Here is a 19,437-nt window from a genome sequence, read left to right on the forward strand (position 1 = left end):
GATCACTTAGATTGAGATTAGTTTTTGATATTCTTTGTATTACCCCTTACTCCTATTTTCCTAATACGTAGTAGTACATCATCATACCTGTTGAAGATACTTGGTTAGGTTATCTAGTTCAAATATCAAGCACTTAGCCGTTCACTCATTGTAGGTATATCTGTACGAATAATAATACATGATGAGCTCTGTATATCATTCGACGAATTTATCATCTGACAATTAAAAACGTGTTACATGATATCAATACGGTAATGAGAGTAGATATGACTACAATATGAACTTATAGGTGAGACTTGATATTGAATGCAGAAAACGCAGCAGTTAAGCGCTTGCTAAAGGTGCTACTCCGCATATATATTGTATACTTATGAGGTTATTATTCGTGTCTAAATAATGTGGGGTGAGAAGTTTTCTATCCTGTGCCCAAACTCGGGTCACCTTTGAGTCGGTAGAAAACTAATAATGTATTTGTCATTGATTGACTGTTATGTCTCGTTCCTCAAATTTTAGTCTTACTGGGCTATATTGATTAACTAATGGTGTATTCGATATGTAGAACTGCGAATATCAGTGATGGTTGATTTACTAGATGATTTTACAGATGGTTGTGAGTCTTCAGTACCACTACATAAAAAAATAGCAGTTGCGGGTGAGCAAGGCTTAAGATAAGCAATCTATATTGTAGCGCTAATCGCAGCCAAAGGTATTTCTCTATTACATACACTCAAAAAGCGAATACTCTACTGCACTCCTGTACTTGGCGTTAGCCTTTTATTATTACGTATATTTCAATTTGGTTAAATAAGTAGAGGAAAGTTCCTACCCCCCCCTCCCACCCCCCACACACACAAGCATACTGACCCACATTATTCAAGAGGTGGCTCTCGATACAAAGACAACTCTACTTACAATTCTGACGTAATGCTGTATTTGAGTGGGCACTTGTAGCGTTCCACCACTTCCTCATACAGAAAGTCGTTCTACGGCACCTTTTCTCACCCACTTGCGTTAGGTGAGGCTAGGTGGGCCGTGAGCAAGTTCAAGGTGAGGAGGTGCTCGAGACAGGTAGTTCCTAATTACGAAGAAGACGGAGTAGCCCGCTGGTCTAATACACTCTTTGTACGATTTATTACACGTGCGAGATAGACAATATGTCATCTACTCTGCAGAGGCGAAAAGTAGGACCTTAAAGCAGGGCTAAGCTGAACCACGTAGCTGGGGACCCGACGGAACGGGTGAAAAAAATAGTTGTCTCACTTTTGTACAACAACCCCAGTAGTAACGGGAAGCATGAAGCGGGTTGGAAGTTATGCCACTGTTGATTTTGCTAAGCTTTTGCCGTACGAAAGCTCGATAATTCGAGGCAGTTCCAAGTTCCGTTTTTTTGCTAACCCATGTTGCTCTCGTCGTTTAAGAAAACACAGCAGGAGAAATCCAGCAGACCGTGCTGGGAGTGTACGGAAGTTGCTGTGAAGATATTCGGAAAGGAAAGACCCACACACCCCTCTCCTTCCCCGGCCAATTGAGATTACAGAAATGGTAGATCGCTAAGACAATAGCGTACATCACTTTTCAATTACTTACGACTATTACGTTGCGTTTTATCTGACCGGTTCCTTGCAGAGATTCCTTCGCAGAGCTCACTTTCATTTTCACTTTACGTTTACCTGAGTTCTCTGGTAAGACTTTCTTCTGAGATTACGTTGCATAGATTACAGCTTATAAGTACAGTATATTTCTACTACTCTTTCTATTTGAGTTCAGATCCAAAGGAAGCCCTCTGGCACCTTCTGTGCAGAAGCCCTAAAACCCTCTCTTTTCTTTAAACCTTTCTTAGGTGTACACCTACACATAATATCTTTGGTGCCTGTTGTGAAAATGAAAGTCACAATAATCCAGGAGCAATGTTCTTGTCACTTTGTTTTTCTTGTGTTTGCCCTCCCACCCTCCACCCCACTTCCCAAGCCCATTGTCTTTTTCAGTTAAACATTGCTGAAGCGGGGCTCACAAAAGGATGGGGGGGGAGAAGAGCTCGAACACTATATACTCTGGGCTAACAAAACAAAGCCCTAACCCGCCCTCACAGCATGAAGCAACCCTAAACTGTCAATTCCCACCACTTTCATGCCTATCCTCCCACTGCCCCACAATCACCCCGCAGATTGTCACACTGATTCAAGACTTCAAAAGTGCCAAAAGACTAACAAACATTAGGCTAAAAATAAAAATAAATTTTGCAAGAAGTAAGTCATCTGCCATTGTTTATTTGGCAACAATCTACGGCAAGTTTGAGTCTCCTTCATCCCTCCTCTCGAGAATCACATATCTCAATCTTCACCCAAAGAGAATTCAATTACTTCCAGGGTCCGATTGTTTGAGTTTGTGCAGCTCATACTGTGTGTCTTTGTTGGCGATGACGTGGAATGCGGGTCTAGAGGATAATAAGGTTATCTCTGACTCTTAATGGATAACGTTTATCTATAATCACAATATTTTGTGAATAACAGATATTGATTATAATTTTGTTTTTGTAAGAAGTTTGAAAACATATAAAAGCTCAAGATTGTTTCTAATTTTCCAAAAGTTTGTAATCCTTTCTCTTATATTTATTTATGTAAAATATAAAATCATCATCATCAAATAAACAATAATAATCATATCAATAACAAACAGATATTCGAACATAGAATTCTAATAACTGTTCATTATTGGTGCTACACATTAACAAAACAATTTTAAATTTACTGCTACTTGTTCATCCGTTGAGTAAGGATTTTATTACGCTCTTAACAGGAATTTGCTATGTCTGATTTTAAAGATAATTCCGCTGATTTTAATGATAAAGTCAGTGATAAAGAGGTTGAGTATATGTCACCTCGTGAAGTCTCTGTGACTCCGGAGACCTCTGCTACACCAAATACTCCAGCCCCATCCCAATTTAGAAGATTTGTTGACTCATTCAAGAGAGCTGAACAACAAAATAACTCTGAAATCACCTCTGCCGCTTCTTGTGATGGTAGTTCTGAAAACTTGGACAAAGATGGTAAAGAAGTTGCCGATCTTGAAGTACAAGAAAATCAAGTTCTCACTGAAAAGAGTAATCAAAAGAACAAAGAATTGAAACAAACAATCAAACCTAGACATGTCATTCTTATCTCTTTGGGTACAGGTATTGGTACAGGTTTATTGGTTGGTAACGCTAAGGCCCTGCACAATGCTGGTCCTGCTGGTCTTCTAATTGGTTACTCTATTATGGGTACTTGTCTGTACTGTATTATTCAAGCTGCTGGTGAATTGGCTGTCTCATACAGTTCTCTAAGTGGTGGTTTTAATGTTTATCCTTCATTCTTGGTTGACCCTGCATTTGGTTTCTCTGTTGCTTGGGTATACTGTATCCAATGGTTATGTGTCTGTCCTTTAGAACTGGTTACCGCCTCGATGACTATTAAGTATTGGACTACCACTGTTAATGCTGATATTTTTGTTGGTATTTTCTACGTCTTGATCATTGTCATTAATACTTTTGGTGCTCGTGGTTACGCTGAAGCTGAATTCTTCTTCAATTGCTGCAAAATTCTAATGATGATTGGCTTCTTTATCCTGGGTATTGTAATCAACACTGGTGGTGCTGGTAATGATGGCTACATTGGTGACAGGTACTGGCATACACCAGGTGCCTTTGCTGGTGACCGTCCAATTGATCATTTCAAGGGTATCATGGCTACCATGGTTACTGCCGCCTTTGCTTTTGGTGCCACTGAATTCATCGCCTTGACTGCTGCCGAGCAATCAAATCCAAGAAAGGCTATTCCATCTGCTGCCAAAAAGGTTCTTTATAGAATTTTGTTCATTTTCTTAGGTTCAATCACTTTGGTCGGTTTCTTGGTTCCATATGACTCTGATCAGTTAATGGGTTCTGGGGGTTCTGCCACAAAGGCCTCTCCATATGTTCTGGCTGTTTCTACACATGGTGTAAAAGTCGTTCCACATTTCATTAATGCTGTGATCCTATTGTCAGTTCTATCGGTTGGTAACTCTGCTTTCTATTCCAGTTCTCGTCTTTTGTACTCCTTGGCACAACAAGGTAATGCTCCAAAGTTCTTTGACTATGTTGACAGGGAAGGTAGACCATTCAGAGCTATGGTTTGTGCTGGTGTATTTGCAATTATTTCCTTCTGTGCTGCTTCTCCAAAGGAAGAACAAGTTTTCACCTGGTTGTTAGCTATTTCAGGTTTATCTCAAGTATTTACTTGGTTCGCCATTTGCCTATCCCATATTAGATTCAGAAAGGCCATGTTTGTACAAAAGAGGTCTTTGGGAGAGATTGGTTTCAAGGCTCAGACTGGTGTTTGGGGTTCTTACTATGTCTGTTTCATGCTGGTCATGATTTTGATTGCTCAGTTCTGGGTTGCCATTGCACCAATTGGTGAAGGTAAGTTAGACGCCCAAGGTTTCTTTGAGAATTACTTAGCTATGCCAATTTTGATTTTATTCTACGTTGGTTACAAAATTTGGAAGAAGGACTGGAGCTTGTTCATTAGAGCGAACAATATTGACTTGGATAAGCACAGACAAATTTTTGATGAAGAATTGTTAAAGCAAGAAGACGAAGAGTATAGAGAGAAGCTAAAGAATGGTGGCTACCTCAAGAGAATAGCTGCCTTCTGGTGTTGAAATCTCTGTTCATCTTATTGATTTTCAAGTTCATAATTTTTGAGCTTGGACTTTCACACTTTTGCATGAATTAAATCGACTATTAGTCTGACGACAAAATAAAATAAAAATCAAAAAAAAAAAATTAACAATTACTGTCTTGTATTATTTACCTTATTGATATTTATAACTATTATGAGCATTGTACATTAGCATCTATATTTAAATCATATTCATTGACTTTCATTTTGTTTTTATTCATTACCAAATTCTTCATTTATATCAAGGATTTGTTAGATCAATAGGACGTTCAACCATTTATCTATTACCTAAACATATAAACAAATATTTGTGCAAAAAACTACATTTTTTTATCTGAATAGAAAAGAGTTAGCATACGTTAATGATTATAGTTAGATGAACAATGGCCATGATTAGCCGTTATAGCTTTCTCTGATTATAGATAAATAAATCAACAGAGTCTTACCAATTTTACTCAAAACAACTACGTTTTAGTCACTAAAACTTAGACAAAATCATCAAGTACAATATGGTTGTTTGGCCGAGCGGTCTAAGGCGCCTGATTCAAGTTGAAAAATACTTACTGGGTTAACAAACTCAGGAGCACTCAGGTATCGTAAGATGCAAGAGTTCGAATCTCTTAGCAACCATTATTTTTTTGATTTTTAAATACGATCAATGTAACATAATACGTTGTTGGATTTCGTGTGCTATAATATAGTACAAGTGATATATGCCTAAGTACTGATCCTTTCCTTTTTTTTTCCATTATATTTACTGTAGTAATTTTATCAAGATAGAGTTCCGCGATATTTTAGGTAGTTTGAGCATATTCGCTTAGCTACCGTATACTAGCTTAGCCCTGATAGTAGTTTTTCTGAACTGTAACAAAACTATTTCAAATTATGCGAACGCTTGTTCGTTTTTGAGTCTTTGTAGCGAATGTCTGAAAAGTCCCATATCTCTATCTTTCCAATATTTCCCTCATCAAAACCAACATAATAGGTCGTCCGCGTTTATTCTTAGTGTCAACTCTTTCGGCTGGTTATTTTGCCCTTTTGTGCTCGAAAACTAGAAATGCTCTAGTTATTCGTTGCCCCACCCTATTAAAGGGAAAACACTGAAAAATTGCAAGAAGAGGGGTAGACAAACCTATGCACGGAAAAATTACTAATATAACGTTTTCATATTACGTCTCTACGAGGGACAATTAGAAAACTAAAATTACCCCCCATTCTCCCTGAAAAGATTGTTTGGTGTCCTTCACAAAAGGGGAAGTGTATAAGGGTTTCGTACTGCTGCTTCTGTGCCGTTTTCCTCTCAAAGATCTCATAAGAAAATACTAACGGAAAAACTTCATTGTTCTCTAAATAGCACTATGAACTATAGAATTCAGTGAGCTGGATCTTCCTGGCTATATTTTGCTGATGGGTGGTAACTACTGGAAGCGTAAGATGATATAACATAATCTATTTTTACGCCCAATGCCTCATAATGTATGATCAATAATACGTGTACAGCATAGAGATGTCTTGACTTTCGTGAACATAGTATTGGCCAATGTCCATTAGCGTGCTGTAGTCTCGGGGAAAATATTGAAAGGTTAGACTTAAATGCGCTTTGAGCCAAAGTGAGGATCTTCTATTCAGTTCCCCCACATTTATCTCCCTACCAAAATAAAAATAACTACTACGGCTATTTACTGACGACATAAGTTGCAGTGACAGCCATAGAACAGAGACCAGCCCAGCAATGTATGCAACGGTAAACTGTTTCCATATTAGTTTTCAACCGGAACCCACTGCTTGCCTCACTTAACAGTTTGTCTGGGAAGAGCACATTAGTCTTTTCTTTTTTACGATCTTCCCAATCCGATTTCAATATGTAGTCTCACCCCTTCATTTACATTCACAAACAGGAAAACATTGATCCTAGGTAGTTTTCATTGCCATCCCCTTACAATGCCACTCCCCCACAGAGCTTACTTGGTTGTCCACCAAGTATATCTCAATGGTTTGATCCCGGGGAATCAGCATGAAAAGACCAAGTTACAACAGAATCCCACGCCAATCTACGGAAAAAGTCGACTACAATAGTCAAATAATGCTACCAGTAGGCTTTTTTTCAATAATTGCATTTTTCAGTTTGTACTGCTTTTTGTTACTCAACACTGTGAATATAATCACAGTTAGAAACTTTCCCTTAAGCGAATCCTCATACAAACTGTCGGTTTATATTTCTATGCTTTGTAACTTCAATAGTTCTCACTAGTGTTCTTTCCCATTATTTTGACTATGCTGTTATTTTAATCTTTCATCCCTTGTATGTACCCCCTCCCCCTTGATTTGGGACACTATACGTTACTGAATTTCTAGGCATATGCTCGAGATTTTCCATACTGTAGTCATAAACAAAGATTAATGACACGATAAAAGTCCAAAGATATGGTATGCGACACTAAGATGTGCCAGCTGCTACAGCACAGATCTCCCTTATGACCTACCAATTTACTATTTCTCACAAATCTTCCGCATCAACCGTCTTTTCCTTTACTTGTAAGTCTCTTCCCATACCTTCGCCCCCCTTGTTTGTTTTACTTGGGACATTTCTTAAGATCAATCAGTGCTTACTACCCCCTTCCAAATAACTGGAGCTTTAGACTCTATTTTGCTATCCTTGATTTGCTTGGTGTTATGATCATCCCTTTCGTTCTCTAATTCTCATTTGATTTATAAAGAAACAAGTTCTACTAAATCAGCCCATCTAAATTATTTCCCCATAAGAAAGCTAACTTGGTTCTCTGGCGGAAAATAATTTTAGACCTCATTAGAGACTCACGGTATTCTATTATTACAACAAATCTATTTTCTATTGCAATCAGTAATTCATTAATTGAATAAGAGATTGAGAATCTTTTGAGTAATCCAAAACTAAGAAATAGATATATCCTTGGAATTACAATATAACAGAGGAATACTAATTATAACCAGAGAGCGCTCATCGGCAAGGCATATTAATAACGAAAAATAATCTCGCGTCTGTTTGATATTACTCAAGTAGCAATCACAACGCTTAATTTTGTTATTACCGAGCTATGACGATGGAACTTCCCTCGATCAACAGCACCACTAGCATATCTGATAATACTGATTTGAGAAACTATTATGACAAATTATTATTCACTAATGCAAGTGGTAAATCATTGAATGATCTTCCCCGCAAAGCACATGCGGCGCAACAAATAAACAAGAAAGTTAATGAAACTATTCATGAAGAAGACACAGAGAGAGCACCAAGAATAGATTTCATTGAAGGGTTTGGCCATAGCCCAAGAGCAAATGTGCCATTATCTCCTCCTCAAGAACATGCTAGAAGAAGATCTATATTTTTTGAGAACTCTTTGCCCCATCATAATAATAGCAGTAACGATCGTAACGAGAATAGAAGCCTGGGTGGAAATATGACACTAAGTCCTGATATGATGCTAACACCATTAAATTCAGGTTTTGGGAGTGCATTTGGTAGTGCTAATATTTTCAATGAAGCCAGAAGGTCTTCGTACATCGCAGATTCGTTAATTCATAATCAGAATATACATGAAGGTCAAAACTTGGAGAAAAATGGAACCATCCAAGATACTTATTCAAGATATGCAGTAAATGCCGACATGAAAAGTCCTACCTTTAATAATCACCAACAACACTTCGATAACCCTACAAGAATGGAGTTATTTGGTACTGGAGATTATGTGAGCCGCCGTAATTCACAACCAGCTGGTGCCAACCAGTTCCAACAAAGCCAGAATGCTAACCAGTTTACAGATGGGAATTATTACAAGAATACCAACGGGAACAATTTCCAAGCACAATACCCTTATGATTACTACGCATACAATCAACAGCCACAACAAACTGCTTATAAACCTACATATGACTATAATTATGGGGTTAGACAACAACCTCAGCAGAATCCAAATTATTATCCAAATACTCAAGTGGGTGGTAATGACAGTGGTGATAACGGTTTAGTGGTAATTGATAGCAAGCAGTTGGCGTCTTCGGATAAGCTATACGACTTATATCAGGAATGTGGTTCCAAATACTTTTCTGCTAAAGAAGTGTTTGAGTTTATGGACTATTTAAAACCGATGCTAGAGGCTACATCAAACGAGAATGAACTAAGTAATGTTACCAAAAGCCGTCTTTACAAGTTCCTGGGGTTCTTGAAGAGCTGTAACTTGAATTATAATCCTCAATCTGAAGCCTTTGTTACGGCAAATATGAACAATAGAAGGGGGAAGGGCACAGCGTCTTCATACCTTCATTATAAGCCTTTGGTATTGGGTGCTCTAAAGAATGGTAAGCTGGAATTACTGTCAATTCCTCAAAACAGTAACTTAGCGCTCAAGAAGGGTGATCTAGTTATTGTAGATGGTGATAGAGGAAAAGATTTGATTCTTGTAGTCGAACCTATTGTGGATTTAAACCTTGCTTTGATTATTAACTTTTTGAAGAAAAAAATACACTTTGATTCATTGATAACAAATAAGAATCAACATTATCCTATCGAAAAGTTTGTCAAGGCTCTAATCGACTCTACAAACGGTGTTGGCGACGAACTAAACCCCAAACTTTACGATATTATAGAGTTAACGCAGCTAGTAGTTCCTTCAAAACAAGTTTTGAGATTTGCAAATTCCTGGGAGGTCACAACAAACCTGCACAACAAGTTTCAGGATGAGTTGAAGGCTCTACATATTGCTCAACTGAAGTTACGGTCTTTAAACAGTGGGTTAAACCACAATCACCGCAACAACAGTGGTAACAGTACGGAGAGTAACAGTTCAAGTGGCACTCCTCCTAACGAATCTACAGATACTTCTGGAGACAAAGCCGACGAAATGTCTCAGAAAGTGATTAACAAGCAATCGTGTACCCCACGTTTGAACATTAAGATATTGAATGCCGAATTCCAATTTGATAGAAAGAAATTGACGTTTTATTATGTTTGTGAAGAGAGGAATGACTTCAGAGAATTGATCAAGGAACTGTTCAAATTCTACAAGACTAGAATTTGGTTATGCGCTATTCCTAATAATTTAGAAATTGATAGAAAGTACTACGACCCTAACCGCAAAGAGATGGAGATGTACCAGAAGATGATGCAGCAATATAGTGCGGATGATTATAACAATGGCAATGACAACAATAGCAACGGTGTGAAGGACGGTCTTGTTGTGGCTCCTCCTTTAAAGAGTATAGAGCTGGACAACTTCCAGATTGGTGTGTATACTGAGTTAGTAGAGCACTTATTCAACACTCCGGTATAAGCTGAAATGCTATGCTATTTTTTTTTTAATTTTGTAACTAATATGGCCCAGACTTGTCTAATATCAGATGCAAAATGAGTTTTCTATTGCAGCCTGTTTGGCATGTCACATATTTTTCCTATTGTTGCTTATATTCCCATTATTGAGCTAGAGTTTTATGAAACTTTTTATGAAACTGAGCTTATTGTTGAAGAAACCGAAATTCCTGTGGCCTCGGCGTAGAAACCTGTTATTCTCAAATCCAAACAACAAGTTGTATTTTTTTTTTGTTGTTCTTTTCCCGCCTAATACTTTTGAAGTATTATAATAATGAAACGACTTTAACGAATATAGTTTTTATAAATATAAATAAATTTCTTAAAAAAAATATTGTACATACACAGACTGAGGGGCGGAATGGTTGGCTATGTTTCTCGAGGCAGTGTAATAGTAGATGTTAAAAAGAGTATTGGGGGAACAACATATCAGCATATACATATAAATATATATAGGTATGTGTGTGTGTATATATTTATATATTTAAGCGTTTTCGGCGAAGAAGAAGTTAGCAGCCAAAAGCTCTAGCTTGTTCTCCTTGGCCCACTTGTCGGCGCCGACGGCAGGCTCGCCGTATCCCCAGTTGGCTCTATCCTTGATCTTTGTCAGCTGGGAAGAGGGCGCGTTCTGTCTGTACAGAAGGAACACGTACCTGTGCTTGCCGGTGCCCTTAGGAGGTGCCGGCCCCATGTACTCCACCAGGGTGTTGCCGTTTGCGTTGAGGTCGGCGCAGACAAACTCGCGGGAGACGCCGCCGGCGGCACCTGCAGCCGAGGCGAGCTTGTTGTTAGGCACCAGCTGTATGTCTGTTCTGACGTAGTGGCAGTACTCGGACCACTTGTGGTCCGTGCGGGAAGGCGCGTCCGGGTCTGTGAGGACCACGATGAACCTGTCGTTGTCCGGGTCGCTCACGCCGGAGGTGGAAGTGTAAGTGATCTCGGGCAGCGAGCTGGCCATTGGGACGCTGATGTCGTTGCCGAGGGTTACGGAGTTGCTGTGTGGGTACTCAATGGTGAGGAACCCCTGTGGCTCAAAGTCAGGAACCACATCGGGGATGACCTCGTGCTTCTTCAAAGGGTCTACAATAGCCTGTGTAGTGTTGACGCTGTAGTTCATAGTTGTTGCAATGTGCGGTTGTAAGTGTAGTTGCAATTGTAACGGTACACCAGCATCGACCTAACACCCCCCCCTTCCAACAACTACATACCTATTTATATTGCTATAGTAAGGGGATATTGTATATTAAAGGGTTTCTCGTATTACACTTTGCGGGTAACCCCGCAAAGTGTATAGAAGGTAAAGCAGGGTTACCCGCAAGTATTGGGAAAGAAGAGAGAGAGTTACCCGCAACGCATCACTGTCAACGCAGGAAACCAACACCCACTTCGTACAACACACACAAAAACTGTGGCGTCCCGCATAAAACGGAATTCAGGCACCCCCCACCAAGAACATAACTGCACACGGCACACGGCCCGATAGAAACTTTGTACTGCGAAGGTGCCAATGCGCAGAGTGAGCGTACTGCCAGGGAAAGACACAGTTTTTCGGTTGCGATGCCCTGGACGGGTAGTAGTGCGGGCGTCTCTGAGGACTGACCGTTCGCATCACTAAAAAATTTTCAGTTTTTGCGCTGCGCTGTGCTGTGCGCACTACTGTATGCTCTGCTGTATGCTGTGCTGTGCGCTGTGCGCTGAGTGTGCGATGGCCCTTGTGAAAATTTGTGTATGTTCCCTTCTGTGCTTATGGCTGAGGAAAGTGAAAAAAAAAAAATTTGAGCTGAAATTCTGAAATTCTGAAATTTTTCACTATATAAGCTTGCAATGGCCCAAATGTCAATTGCTGTCAATTGTTCAAGCCGATAGAACATAACCACACACACATACATCACATCACAACGTAACAATGGCTGGTACTTTCTTGTTTACTTCTGAATCCGTCGGTGAAGGTCACCCAGATAAGATCTGTGACCAAGTCTCCGATGCCATCCTGGATGCCTGTCTTGCTGTCGACCCACACTCCAAGGTCGCCTGTGAGACCGCTGCCAAGACCGGTATGATCATGGTCTTCGGTGAGATCACCACCAAGGCTGTGCTGGACTACCAGAAGATCGTCAGAGACACCATCAAGAAGATCGGTTACGACGCTTCCGACAAGGGTTTCGACTACAAGACCTGTAACGTCTTGGTCGCCATCGAGCAGCAGTCCCCAGACATTGCCCAAGGTGTGCACGAGGAGAAGGACTTGGAGAACATCGGTGCCGGTGACCAAGGTATCATGTTCGGTTACGCTACTGACGAGACCCCAGAAGGTCTGCCATTGACCATCCTGTTGGCCCACAAGCTGAACATGGCCATGGCCGACGCCAGACGTGACGGCTCCTTGGCCTGGTTGAGACCAGACACCAAGACCCAAGTCACCGTCGAGTACAAGGACGAGAGCGGTAGATGGGTCCCACAGAGAATCGACACCGTCGTCGTCTCCGCCCAACACGCCGACGAAATCTCCACCGAGGACTTGAGATCTAAGATCAAGACCGAAATCATCGACAAAGTCATCCCAGCAGACATGCTAGATGAGAACACCAAGTACTACATCCAACCTTCCGGTAGATTCGTCATCGGTGGCCCTCAAGGTGACGCCGGTTTGACCGGTAGAAAGATCATCGTCGACGCCTACGGTGGTGCTTCCTCCGTCGGTGGTGGTGCTTTCTCCGGTAAGGACTACTCCAAGGTCGACCGTTCTGCCGCTTACGCCGCCAGATGGGTCGCTAAGTCCCTAGTCGCCGCTGGCCTATGTAAGAGAGTTCAAGTCCAATTCTCTTACGCCATCGGTATCGCCGAACCATTGTCTCTACACGTCGAGACTTACGGTACCGCTACCAGACCAGATGACGAAATCATTGAAATCATCAAGAAGAACTTCGACCTAAGACCAGGTATCTTGGTCAAGGAATTGGACTTGGCTAGACCAATCTACTTGCCAACCGCTTCCTACGGTCACTTCACCAACCAAGAATACCCATGGGAACAACCAAAGAAGTTGGTCATCTAATTGTAATAATACCATTTAACGTATTTTTGATGCACAGCTTTCTTTCTATTGTACCTGTTCTTTTCTTTTCAACCATCCCAAACAAACCGAGAAAAGTATTTGTTTGACTTACAAAATAATTGAACCCCATTTTGCATTTTGAGAGTTTGCTTTTGAAAAGATGGAAAAAAAATAACTTATATTAAAGATACAAAATAAACAAAAAATTGTTTCAACAAAATTTCACTTCCAATTCTCACTAATTTTTCCAATATATCGGACATTATTTTGGTATTCTAAGGCAATCTTATTCATTCATAATTAAATAAAACTTTATAAACCTTTGTTGATTTGCTCAACTCAAATCATGTATATTAATAAAAACTTCAACTTTTTTAGTAACAAAACAAATCTGTCTTGAGTATTGTCATGCATATATCTGTTGTTATATAGGATTTCCCTTACCTCTACATAGTGTTTAACAACTCTAAAGCCTTGGTTAATTCGTCACGCGCTGTGGATATGTCCTCGTAGTTCAGTGCACTAATAGCATATTTAGCAAATCGCTGTATTTTCTCTATCTTATCTGCTTTATCCATCATATTCGCCAGATCATTCTTCGTGTATGTTGGTTTGGAAGTCTCTAGCTCTTCCAGCTCTTGTTCCATAGGAGTTGAACTTGTGTGAACCACAGGCTCCACTGCATCGTCCTTTTCTTCCACATCGGCATCACTGCCTTGGTCCTCGTCACTTGAATCGACAAATGCTGGGGTGTCCAACTTCCTAGACGGTATGTTAGCGGGTGTGTCGGGTAATCCAAGGTTACTTGGCTCTTCACTACCACCATTTTCATCGGCTTGTGATCTGTAAAGATCATCAGGTTCGTTCTCTGAGTCCTCATCAGCCATCTTAAGCTTATTGATTAAATCGTCAACATCATCTTCAGTCACCGCATTATCTTGTGAATCTCCTACCAACTTGTTGACTTCCTCTTCCTCGGATTTATCAAGTGGAACATCATTAGATTCATCATCACCTCCCAAAAAGTCCGCATAGTCCAATTCTTGAGGTTTTTCCTCGCCGGACTCTTCCTTAGCTGTATCAGTAACAAGATTGTCCAGTTCTTTATCCAATTCCTCATCATTAGGCTCGGCCTCTTGCTTTTGCAACTCACCTTTGGCCATTTTACTCAAATATATCTTACAATATTTTACTCTCTCTGCTACTTTAGACAAATCTTGCAAATCAGACTGCCAAAGATGAATGACACATGTAAACAGATCAATGCAGCACCACAAACCACGCTTGAGTGTCAGATCCCAAGGCCCATCCTGAACCTGTTTTAATTTATCATTGTACAATGACATCGCAAAATTCAGCATGTAAACCATGGCTTTCTTGCTGTCCTGCAGCAGTACTTTCACTCCATCAGCTTCAGAATCCTCAGAACCTGTGACTTCCTGCTTGAAGGTCTCAATCTGGTCAAGCAACATCGTAGCAGCCTCTGTAACCTCATCAGACCGCTCGCTCAGTTGCAAAAGCTTCTCCACCGCATACAACCGCAGGTAATACGCAACCACTGCAAGCCCAGCTCGCTCCATGTCCTGCGCGGTGGCAACTAACCGTACTGATCCACTATCCATCTTCTTGTGCCGTTATCGTTTCGACCTCTATGCCAATGCCCTACTATATACATCTTCATGCTCATCCCCAGTCCCTTTTATGCCTGCGATAAGGTTTTGCGTTGGAAACGAGCTTCTTCCACCTTGAAGCGAACGCCAGAAAGTTTAGAATTTCAGAAGTTTGATGGAAAGAGGACAACAATACAACTTCTTTGGACATATAGAAACTGTTCAACAGAATCAATTGGGCACTACAAAGGTAGGACTTGCAAGAAAAGGTGAAAGACATTTGTTCATAATAGTGGTTTCATCGAAAGTGCGATCGAATTACATCGAGAAATGATAGAGTTGAGTAGGCCTGTTGCGAAGCTCGGGCTGAACCCGTTTAGCCTCCACTGCGACGCTGCCGGTGGTGTGTCGGTGGACGATATAGTTGTTATGCTGCGGTGGATCGAGGAGAGCAATTTTGGCGAAGTTTCTAGCGAACGTGTTGCACAATTGCGTGAACATGTCGAGTCACAATCGAGTGAGGATAAAGCCGAAGTATTGGCGAAGAATAATGTGATGGCGTCGGAAGACGGGTATGTGAGCAAAGACACGAGCTTGCAAGTGATGCAGAAACTAGGGATATTAGAAGAGTTTCAACAGGATTTAGATAGTTTCGGCAAAGACCACACAATTGAAGATAACCACGAAACACAACAGAAGCAAGAGGATATTGAGTCAAGTAGCCATGATACTGAAAGAAGTATCAATGTAACGTCTGATTTAAAACAAGAAGATACTGAACAGTTAGCTGACGCCAAGGTCGATGGCCATGTTGAAAATGGTGCGGACGCTGATGTCACGATTAATGAAGAAGGAAATGATGATACTATGAAGGTCGACCAAGATATGACAGATTCGTCAGTGAAAAAACGTGGCAATGGATTGAGTAACATGGACCTCGATTTTGATTCACAAAGAGAATTGGGGTCTCCATTGAAAAAAATGAAGCTGAAACCTACCTCGACATCTCAAAACTCTTCTTTGGATACCTTACATGAGGATGATACTGAAGAGATTAAAAATTTGGCGGACCAACCGATCGTGATAACTACACATGATCTTGAAAAGGTCAATGATACACCGATAACTTTGCGCACCGCTGACCACCCATCAGATGCAGTCGATAACGATCAAAAACTGAAACTAGAAACGTTTTTACAAAGGTTGTTATTCCCAGAGGCACATGAGTCACCATCAAAACTTGGTTCAAAAAATGGCAATACTAACCCTTCTCATACTTTTGAAAATGCATTATATGAAGTCGATTTAAGTATGCCTCAGGTACCACTGAACCTGAACATTCCTGCAGATGAGCATGGCAATACACCTTTGCATTGGTTAACCTCTATTGCAAATATCGATTTGGTGAAAGAATTGGTCAAGCATGGTGCAAGTAGATTGCTCGGCGATAATGCCGGTGAATCAGCATTAGTGAAAGCTGTGAAATCAGTAAATAATTATGATGCCGGAACTTTTGAAGAGTTACTGGATTACCTATACCCATGTTTGATACTTAAAGACTCCATGAATAGAACCATTTTACACCACATCGTTATAACCTCAGGTATGTCACGTTGCGCTATTGCGGCAAAATATTACCTTGATATACTGATGGGATGGGTTGTTAAGAAGCAAACTAGAAAACTCGATGGCACACCCGATTCTATATTCCAGTCCATTGACTTGAAATGGTTTATTAATAATCTATTAAATGCACAAGATTCGAATGGTGACACATGCTTGAATATTGCTGCAAGACTGGGTAATGTATCTATAATTGATGCCTTACTAGACTACGGGGCTGACCCTGTTATTTCTAACAAGTCTGGATTGAGACCAGTAGACTTTGGAGCAGGAACTTCAAAACTAAGAGGTCAAAAGGGAGAAATGAGCCAACCTAAGATAATGTCACCAGCAGCTGGTAATAAACAGGTAACAGAATTAAGTTCTGTAGACACAGGAAATCTGATACGAGAATTAGAAACCTTGTTGAACAAAGTTAAAACCAACTATGAGGATGAAGTGTATCAATACAAAAATAAGCTAGAAAAACTTCATTCGCAGTTAAACTCACAGAGGGAGCTTCTGGCCACTTCTAGAGACAGACTGGCCCATACAAAGCAATTAAGGGATGACTATGCTCTACTGAAAGAACAATTGATGAATATAAAACAAGGAATTGCTGAAGAAGAAGAAAACTTCAGGAAAGAAAGCGAGTTTCTTGGGTTTTCATCAGAGGAGGCATCTAAGATTGATTGGAATTCTAGTGAATTTGACGCGGATGAACCTTTCAGAATTGATATAATATATGATTTGGTGGAACACAAACTAAATAGCACTTATAAAGGAAACCTGGAGGAATTATTAAGCCAAGAGTCTGTTGAAAGTATCAAAAAGTCATTAATTGCTAATGCAGGAAGTGAGGATAAGTTGAAGGAACAGTTGGCATCAAGCCTACCCCCAGCGCCTCTATTGAAAGCGAGACTTGAGGCATATCGTAAAAACGATGACCACCTCCAAGACGTTTTAGTTGGCATAAAGGAGAAAAGAACTGATTTGGAAAACAAGTTTAGAAGGGTGTTATCACTTTGCTTGAAGATAGAAGAAGGAAAGGTTGACGATATGTTGGATGGCCTATTACAAGCAATCTCATCTGAGGACCCTCAAGAAATTGACACGGAAGAGATGCAAGATTTCTTGAAGAAACATAGTGATTGAGTAGCTAATTTATTATTTAAGACCTTCGTTTGTACTTTACAGAGATGGATAATCTATACATTTAATTTTTTAATGTCAATTTCATTATTTGTCTTGAATGCACTTACATTACTAGCTACCAAAACATAATATAATTTTATGAATGTCACTTCTAAAATGATATAAGTAAATGATACCTTCATAATTTTTAAATATAATTAATATGAACATGTACTAACAACTAACAATTTATTTAGCTGGTTTCTTCCAAAAGTACTGCTTATGTGTCTTTCTACATGACCTTAAATTTGATCTACCACCTTTTAATGACATGACTAGTCCCCTACGGTCATTATCAGAGTCATTCTCCAAGTCATAGAAGTATTCCTCATCAAGAGGCTTTCCTGCAGCATCCTTACCCTCTCTGTAGATAATACCAACGCATTTGATATCTCCCAATAATACGCGCAATTCATTACGTGACAATTCGGCTGTTTTACTGTTAACTGATTGTAATTGGAACAATGGAGTCTGCTGTATATTTGCAAATGCCAAGTGATTCACTAGGACGTTCTTAACATTCTCGATATCTATTCCTTTAACCTTTAGTTGCTCAATCACCTCTTCCTTGCTTAGTTTCTTTTGCTCTTTCTTGGCTTTTTTTGGCTTGTTCAGGACAGCGCTGTTTTCTGATTGCTCAATTGGTCTCTTGTTAATGGATTTCTTACTTAGCGCACTTTTAGATTTATCATGATGAGCGATTGGAGATTCTGGCAAGCTAAAAACGTTGGCCTTAGAATTATCCTTTCTTGGTGCCTTTGGTGAGAAAGCGCTCAGCTTGAAAGAAGAGCTTGGTGTCGCGAATTTGGGTTTAGGTATTCCGAAAGGCTTAGTATTGCCAAAATGATGTAACGAGATTGGTGAGCTAGGTTCTACTTTGCTCAACGCTTGTTGAGACTCAGAGCTAGAACTGGAGAACTCAGTTAGGTCAGAGGTTGACTGTTTAGTTTCCTTTAGAACTGGCTTTTTGATAATGTAGCTATGTGTCTTTCTTCTCTTGACCACGTATATGATACCTTCTGCGCCCCTGAAATCTATAACTGTACCTTTGACATATGGGATGATCACACTCTCGTTTTGCAACAAAGTGAAAGAAGTCAACTCGACGTCAATAACCAGTTTTTCTGAGAAGTAGGGCACAGTAGCACTATTGTCTTTCAAGAGTAAGTATTCTGCACCTTCGGAGTCCCTGATGACACCTTTGTTCTCTGTGTTGTACTTGACCAGTTTGCATTGCAATTTCTTAGGGAGCAAGACAACTAGACCGTTTGAGCCCAAACATTTCAGCTTGATTTGCTTTGTCTTTGGTAAGTAGTTCACAAGAGCATGCTTTCTAGATATCTTCAACTTGCTTGGCAGAACCACGTCGCAGGATGCTTTACGACCGATAGTTAGCGGTTCTGGGCGGTCGGTGGACAATTTGATAAGTGTTCTCCTCTTGGGTGGAGCGTAAACTGGTACCAGTGTAGTGGCAGTAGAAGTGGCAGACGAAGGGGAAGTGGTAGTGCCGCTTAGCGAGGAGTCGGCAATTCTTGGTGGTGATGTGTGTAAGGGTGGACTGTCAGTTATATCACGCGTGTGTCTCACTGGGGAGGACCTTCCGGTACTTGACGATGGGAATGGGGTTGGATAGTCATGGGATTGCAGCTCAGGCTTCTTTGGTGGCAATGGAGTTACTTTGAACCCTTTCTCGGTGTAATCGCCTTCTGAGTGGAAGAACGGATTCTTCTCGGTAGTGCTCCTCACTGGAGATGATGGCGGGAATTGCTCAAACATGGGTGACTTGTTTAGCGGTATGCAGATAGAAGTCTTTTTTTTGAAGATATCTCTACTTTTCTACAATAACAGCAATTGATATATATATTTGTAAAGGCGTCAACAATATATTTGGAGCAGTTGGATGGGATAGCAACTGAAAGAAAGTTTTGAGAGCCA

The 19,437-nt window shown here is 40.4% G+C and overlaps 7 protein-coding genes and 1 non-coding gene across 8 annotated transcripts; 5 read left to right on the top strand and 3 right to left on the bottom strand.

The window, feature by feature from the left end:
- Positions 1-2,805: 2,805 nt before the first annotated feature.
- Positions 2,806-4,677, top strand: AGP1 (amino acid transporter AGP1; the record flags this gene model as incomplete). The annotated part of the gene is made up of 1 exon (XM_445015.1): positions 2,806-4,677. One exon carries the CDS (start codon positions 2,806-2,808, stop codon positions 4,675-4,677), a length of 1,872 nt encoding a protein of 623 aa, XP_445015.1.
- A 531-nt stretch (positions 4,678-5,208) lies between these two features.
- Positions 5,209-5,327, top strand: tL(CAA)2. The gene is made up of 2 exons: positions 5,209-5,246; positions 5,284-5,327. It is a non-coding gene; the product is annotated as a tRNA-Leu (tRNA).
- A 2,450-nt stretch (positions 5,328-7,777) lies between these two features.
- Positions 7,778-10,006, top strand: GVI51_B00913 (uncharacterized protein; the record flags this gene model as incomplete). The annotated part of the gene is made up of 1 exon (XM_445016.1): positions 7,778-10,006. The coding sequence occupies one exon, from the start codon at positions 7,778-7,780 to the stop codon at positions 10,004-10,006; it is 2,229 nt and encodes a 742-aa protein (XP_445016.1).
- Positions 10,007-10,525: 519 nt separating this feature from the next.
- Positions 10,526-11,158, bottom strand: GVI51_B00935 (YbhB/YbcL family Raf kinase inhibitor-like protein; the record flags this gene model as incomplete). Its single annotated transcript, XM_445017.1, has 1 exon — positions 10,526-11,158. The coding sequence occupies one exon, from the start codon at positions 11,156-11,158 to the stop codon at positions 10,526-10,528; it is 633 nt and encodes a 210-aa protein (XP_445017.1).
- A 789-nt stretch (positions 11,159-11,947) lies between these two features.
- Positions 11,948-13,096, top strand: SAM1 (methionine adenosyltransferase SAM1; the record flags this gene model as incomplete). Its single annotated transcript, XM_445018.1, has 1 exon — positions 11,948-13,096. The coding sequence occupies one exon, from the start codon at positions 11,948-11,950 to the stop codon at positions 13,094-13,096; it is 1,149 nt and encodes a 382-aa protein (XP_445018.1).
- A 446-nt stretch (positions 13,097-13,542) lies between these two features.
- VTA1 (Vta1p) lies at positions 13,543-14,718 on the bottom strand (the record flags this gene model as incomplete). Its single annotated transcript, XM_445019.1, has 1 exon — positions 13,543-14,718. One exon carries the CDS (start codon positions 14,716-14,718, stop codon positions 13,543-13,545), a length of 1,176 nt encoding a protein of 391 aa, XP_445019.1.
- A 318-nt stretch (positions 14,719-15,036) lies between these two features.
- On the top strand, positions 15,037-17,463 carry SWI6 (transcriptional regulator SWI6; the record flags this gene model as incomplete). The annotated part of the gene is made up of 1 exon (XM_445020.1): positions 15,037-17,463. The coding sequence occupies one exon, from the start codon at positions 15,037-15,039 to the stop codon at positions 17,461-17,463; it is 2,427 nt and encodes an 808-aa protein (XP_445020.1).
- Positions 17,464-17,691: 228 nt separating this feature from the next.
- Positions 17,692-19,278, bottom strand: TOS4 (Tos4p; the record flags this gene model as incomplete). Its single annotated transcript, XM_445021.1, has 1 exon — positions 17,692-19,278. One exon carries the CDS (start codon positions 19,276-19,278, stop codon positions 17,692-17,694), a length of 1,587 nt encoding a protein of 528 aa, XP_445021.1.
- Between the last annotated feature and the right edge of the window lie 159 nt (positions 19,279-19,437).

Source organism: Nakaseomyces glabratus, chromosome B (genome assembly GCF_010111755.1).
Source record: "Nakaseomyces glabratus chromosome B, complete sequence".
NCBI lineage: Eukaryota > Fungi > Ascomycota > Saccharomycetes > Saccharomycetales > Saccharomycetaceae > Nakaseomyces > Nakaseomyces glabratus.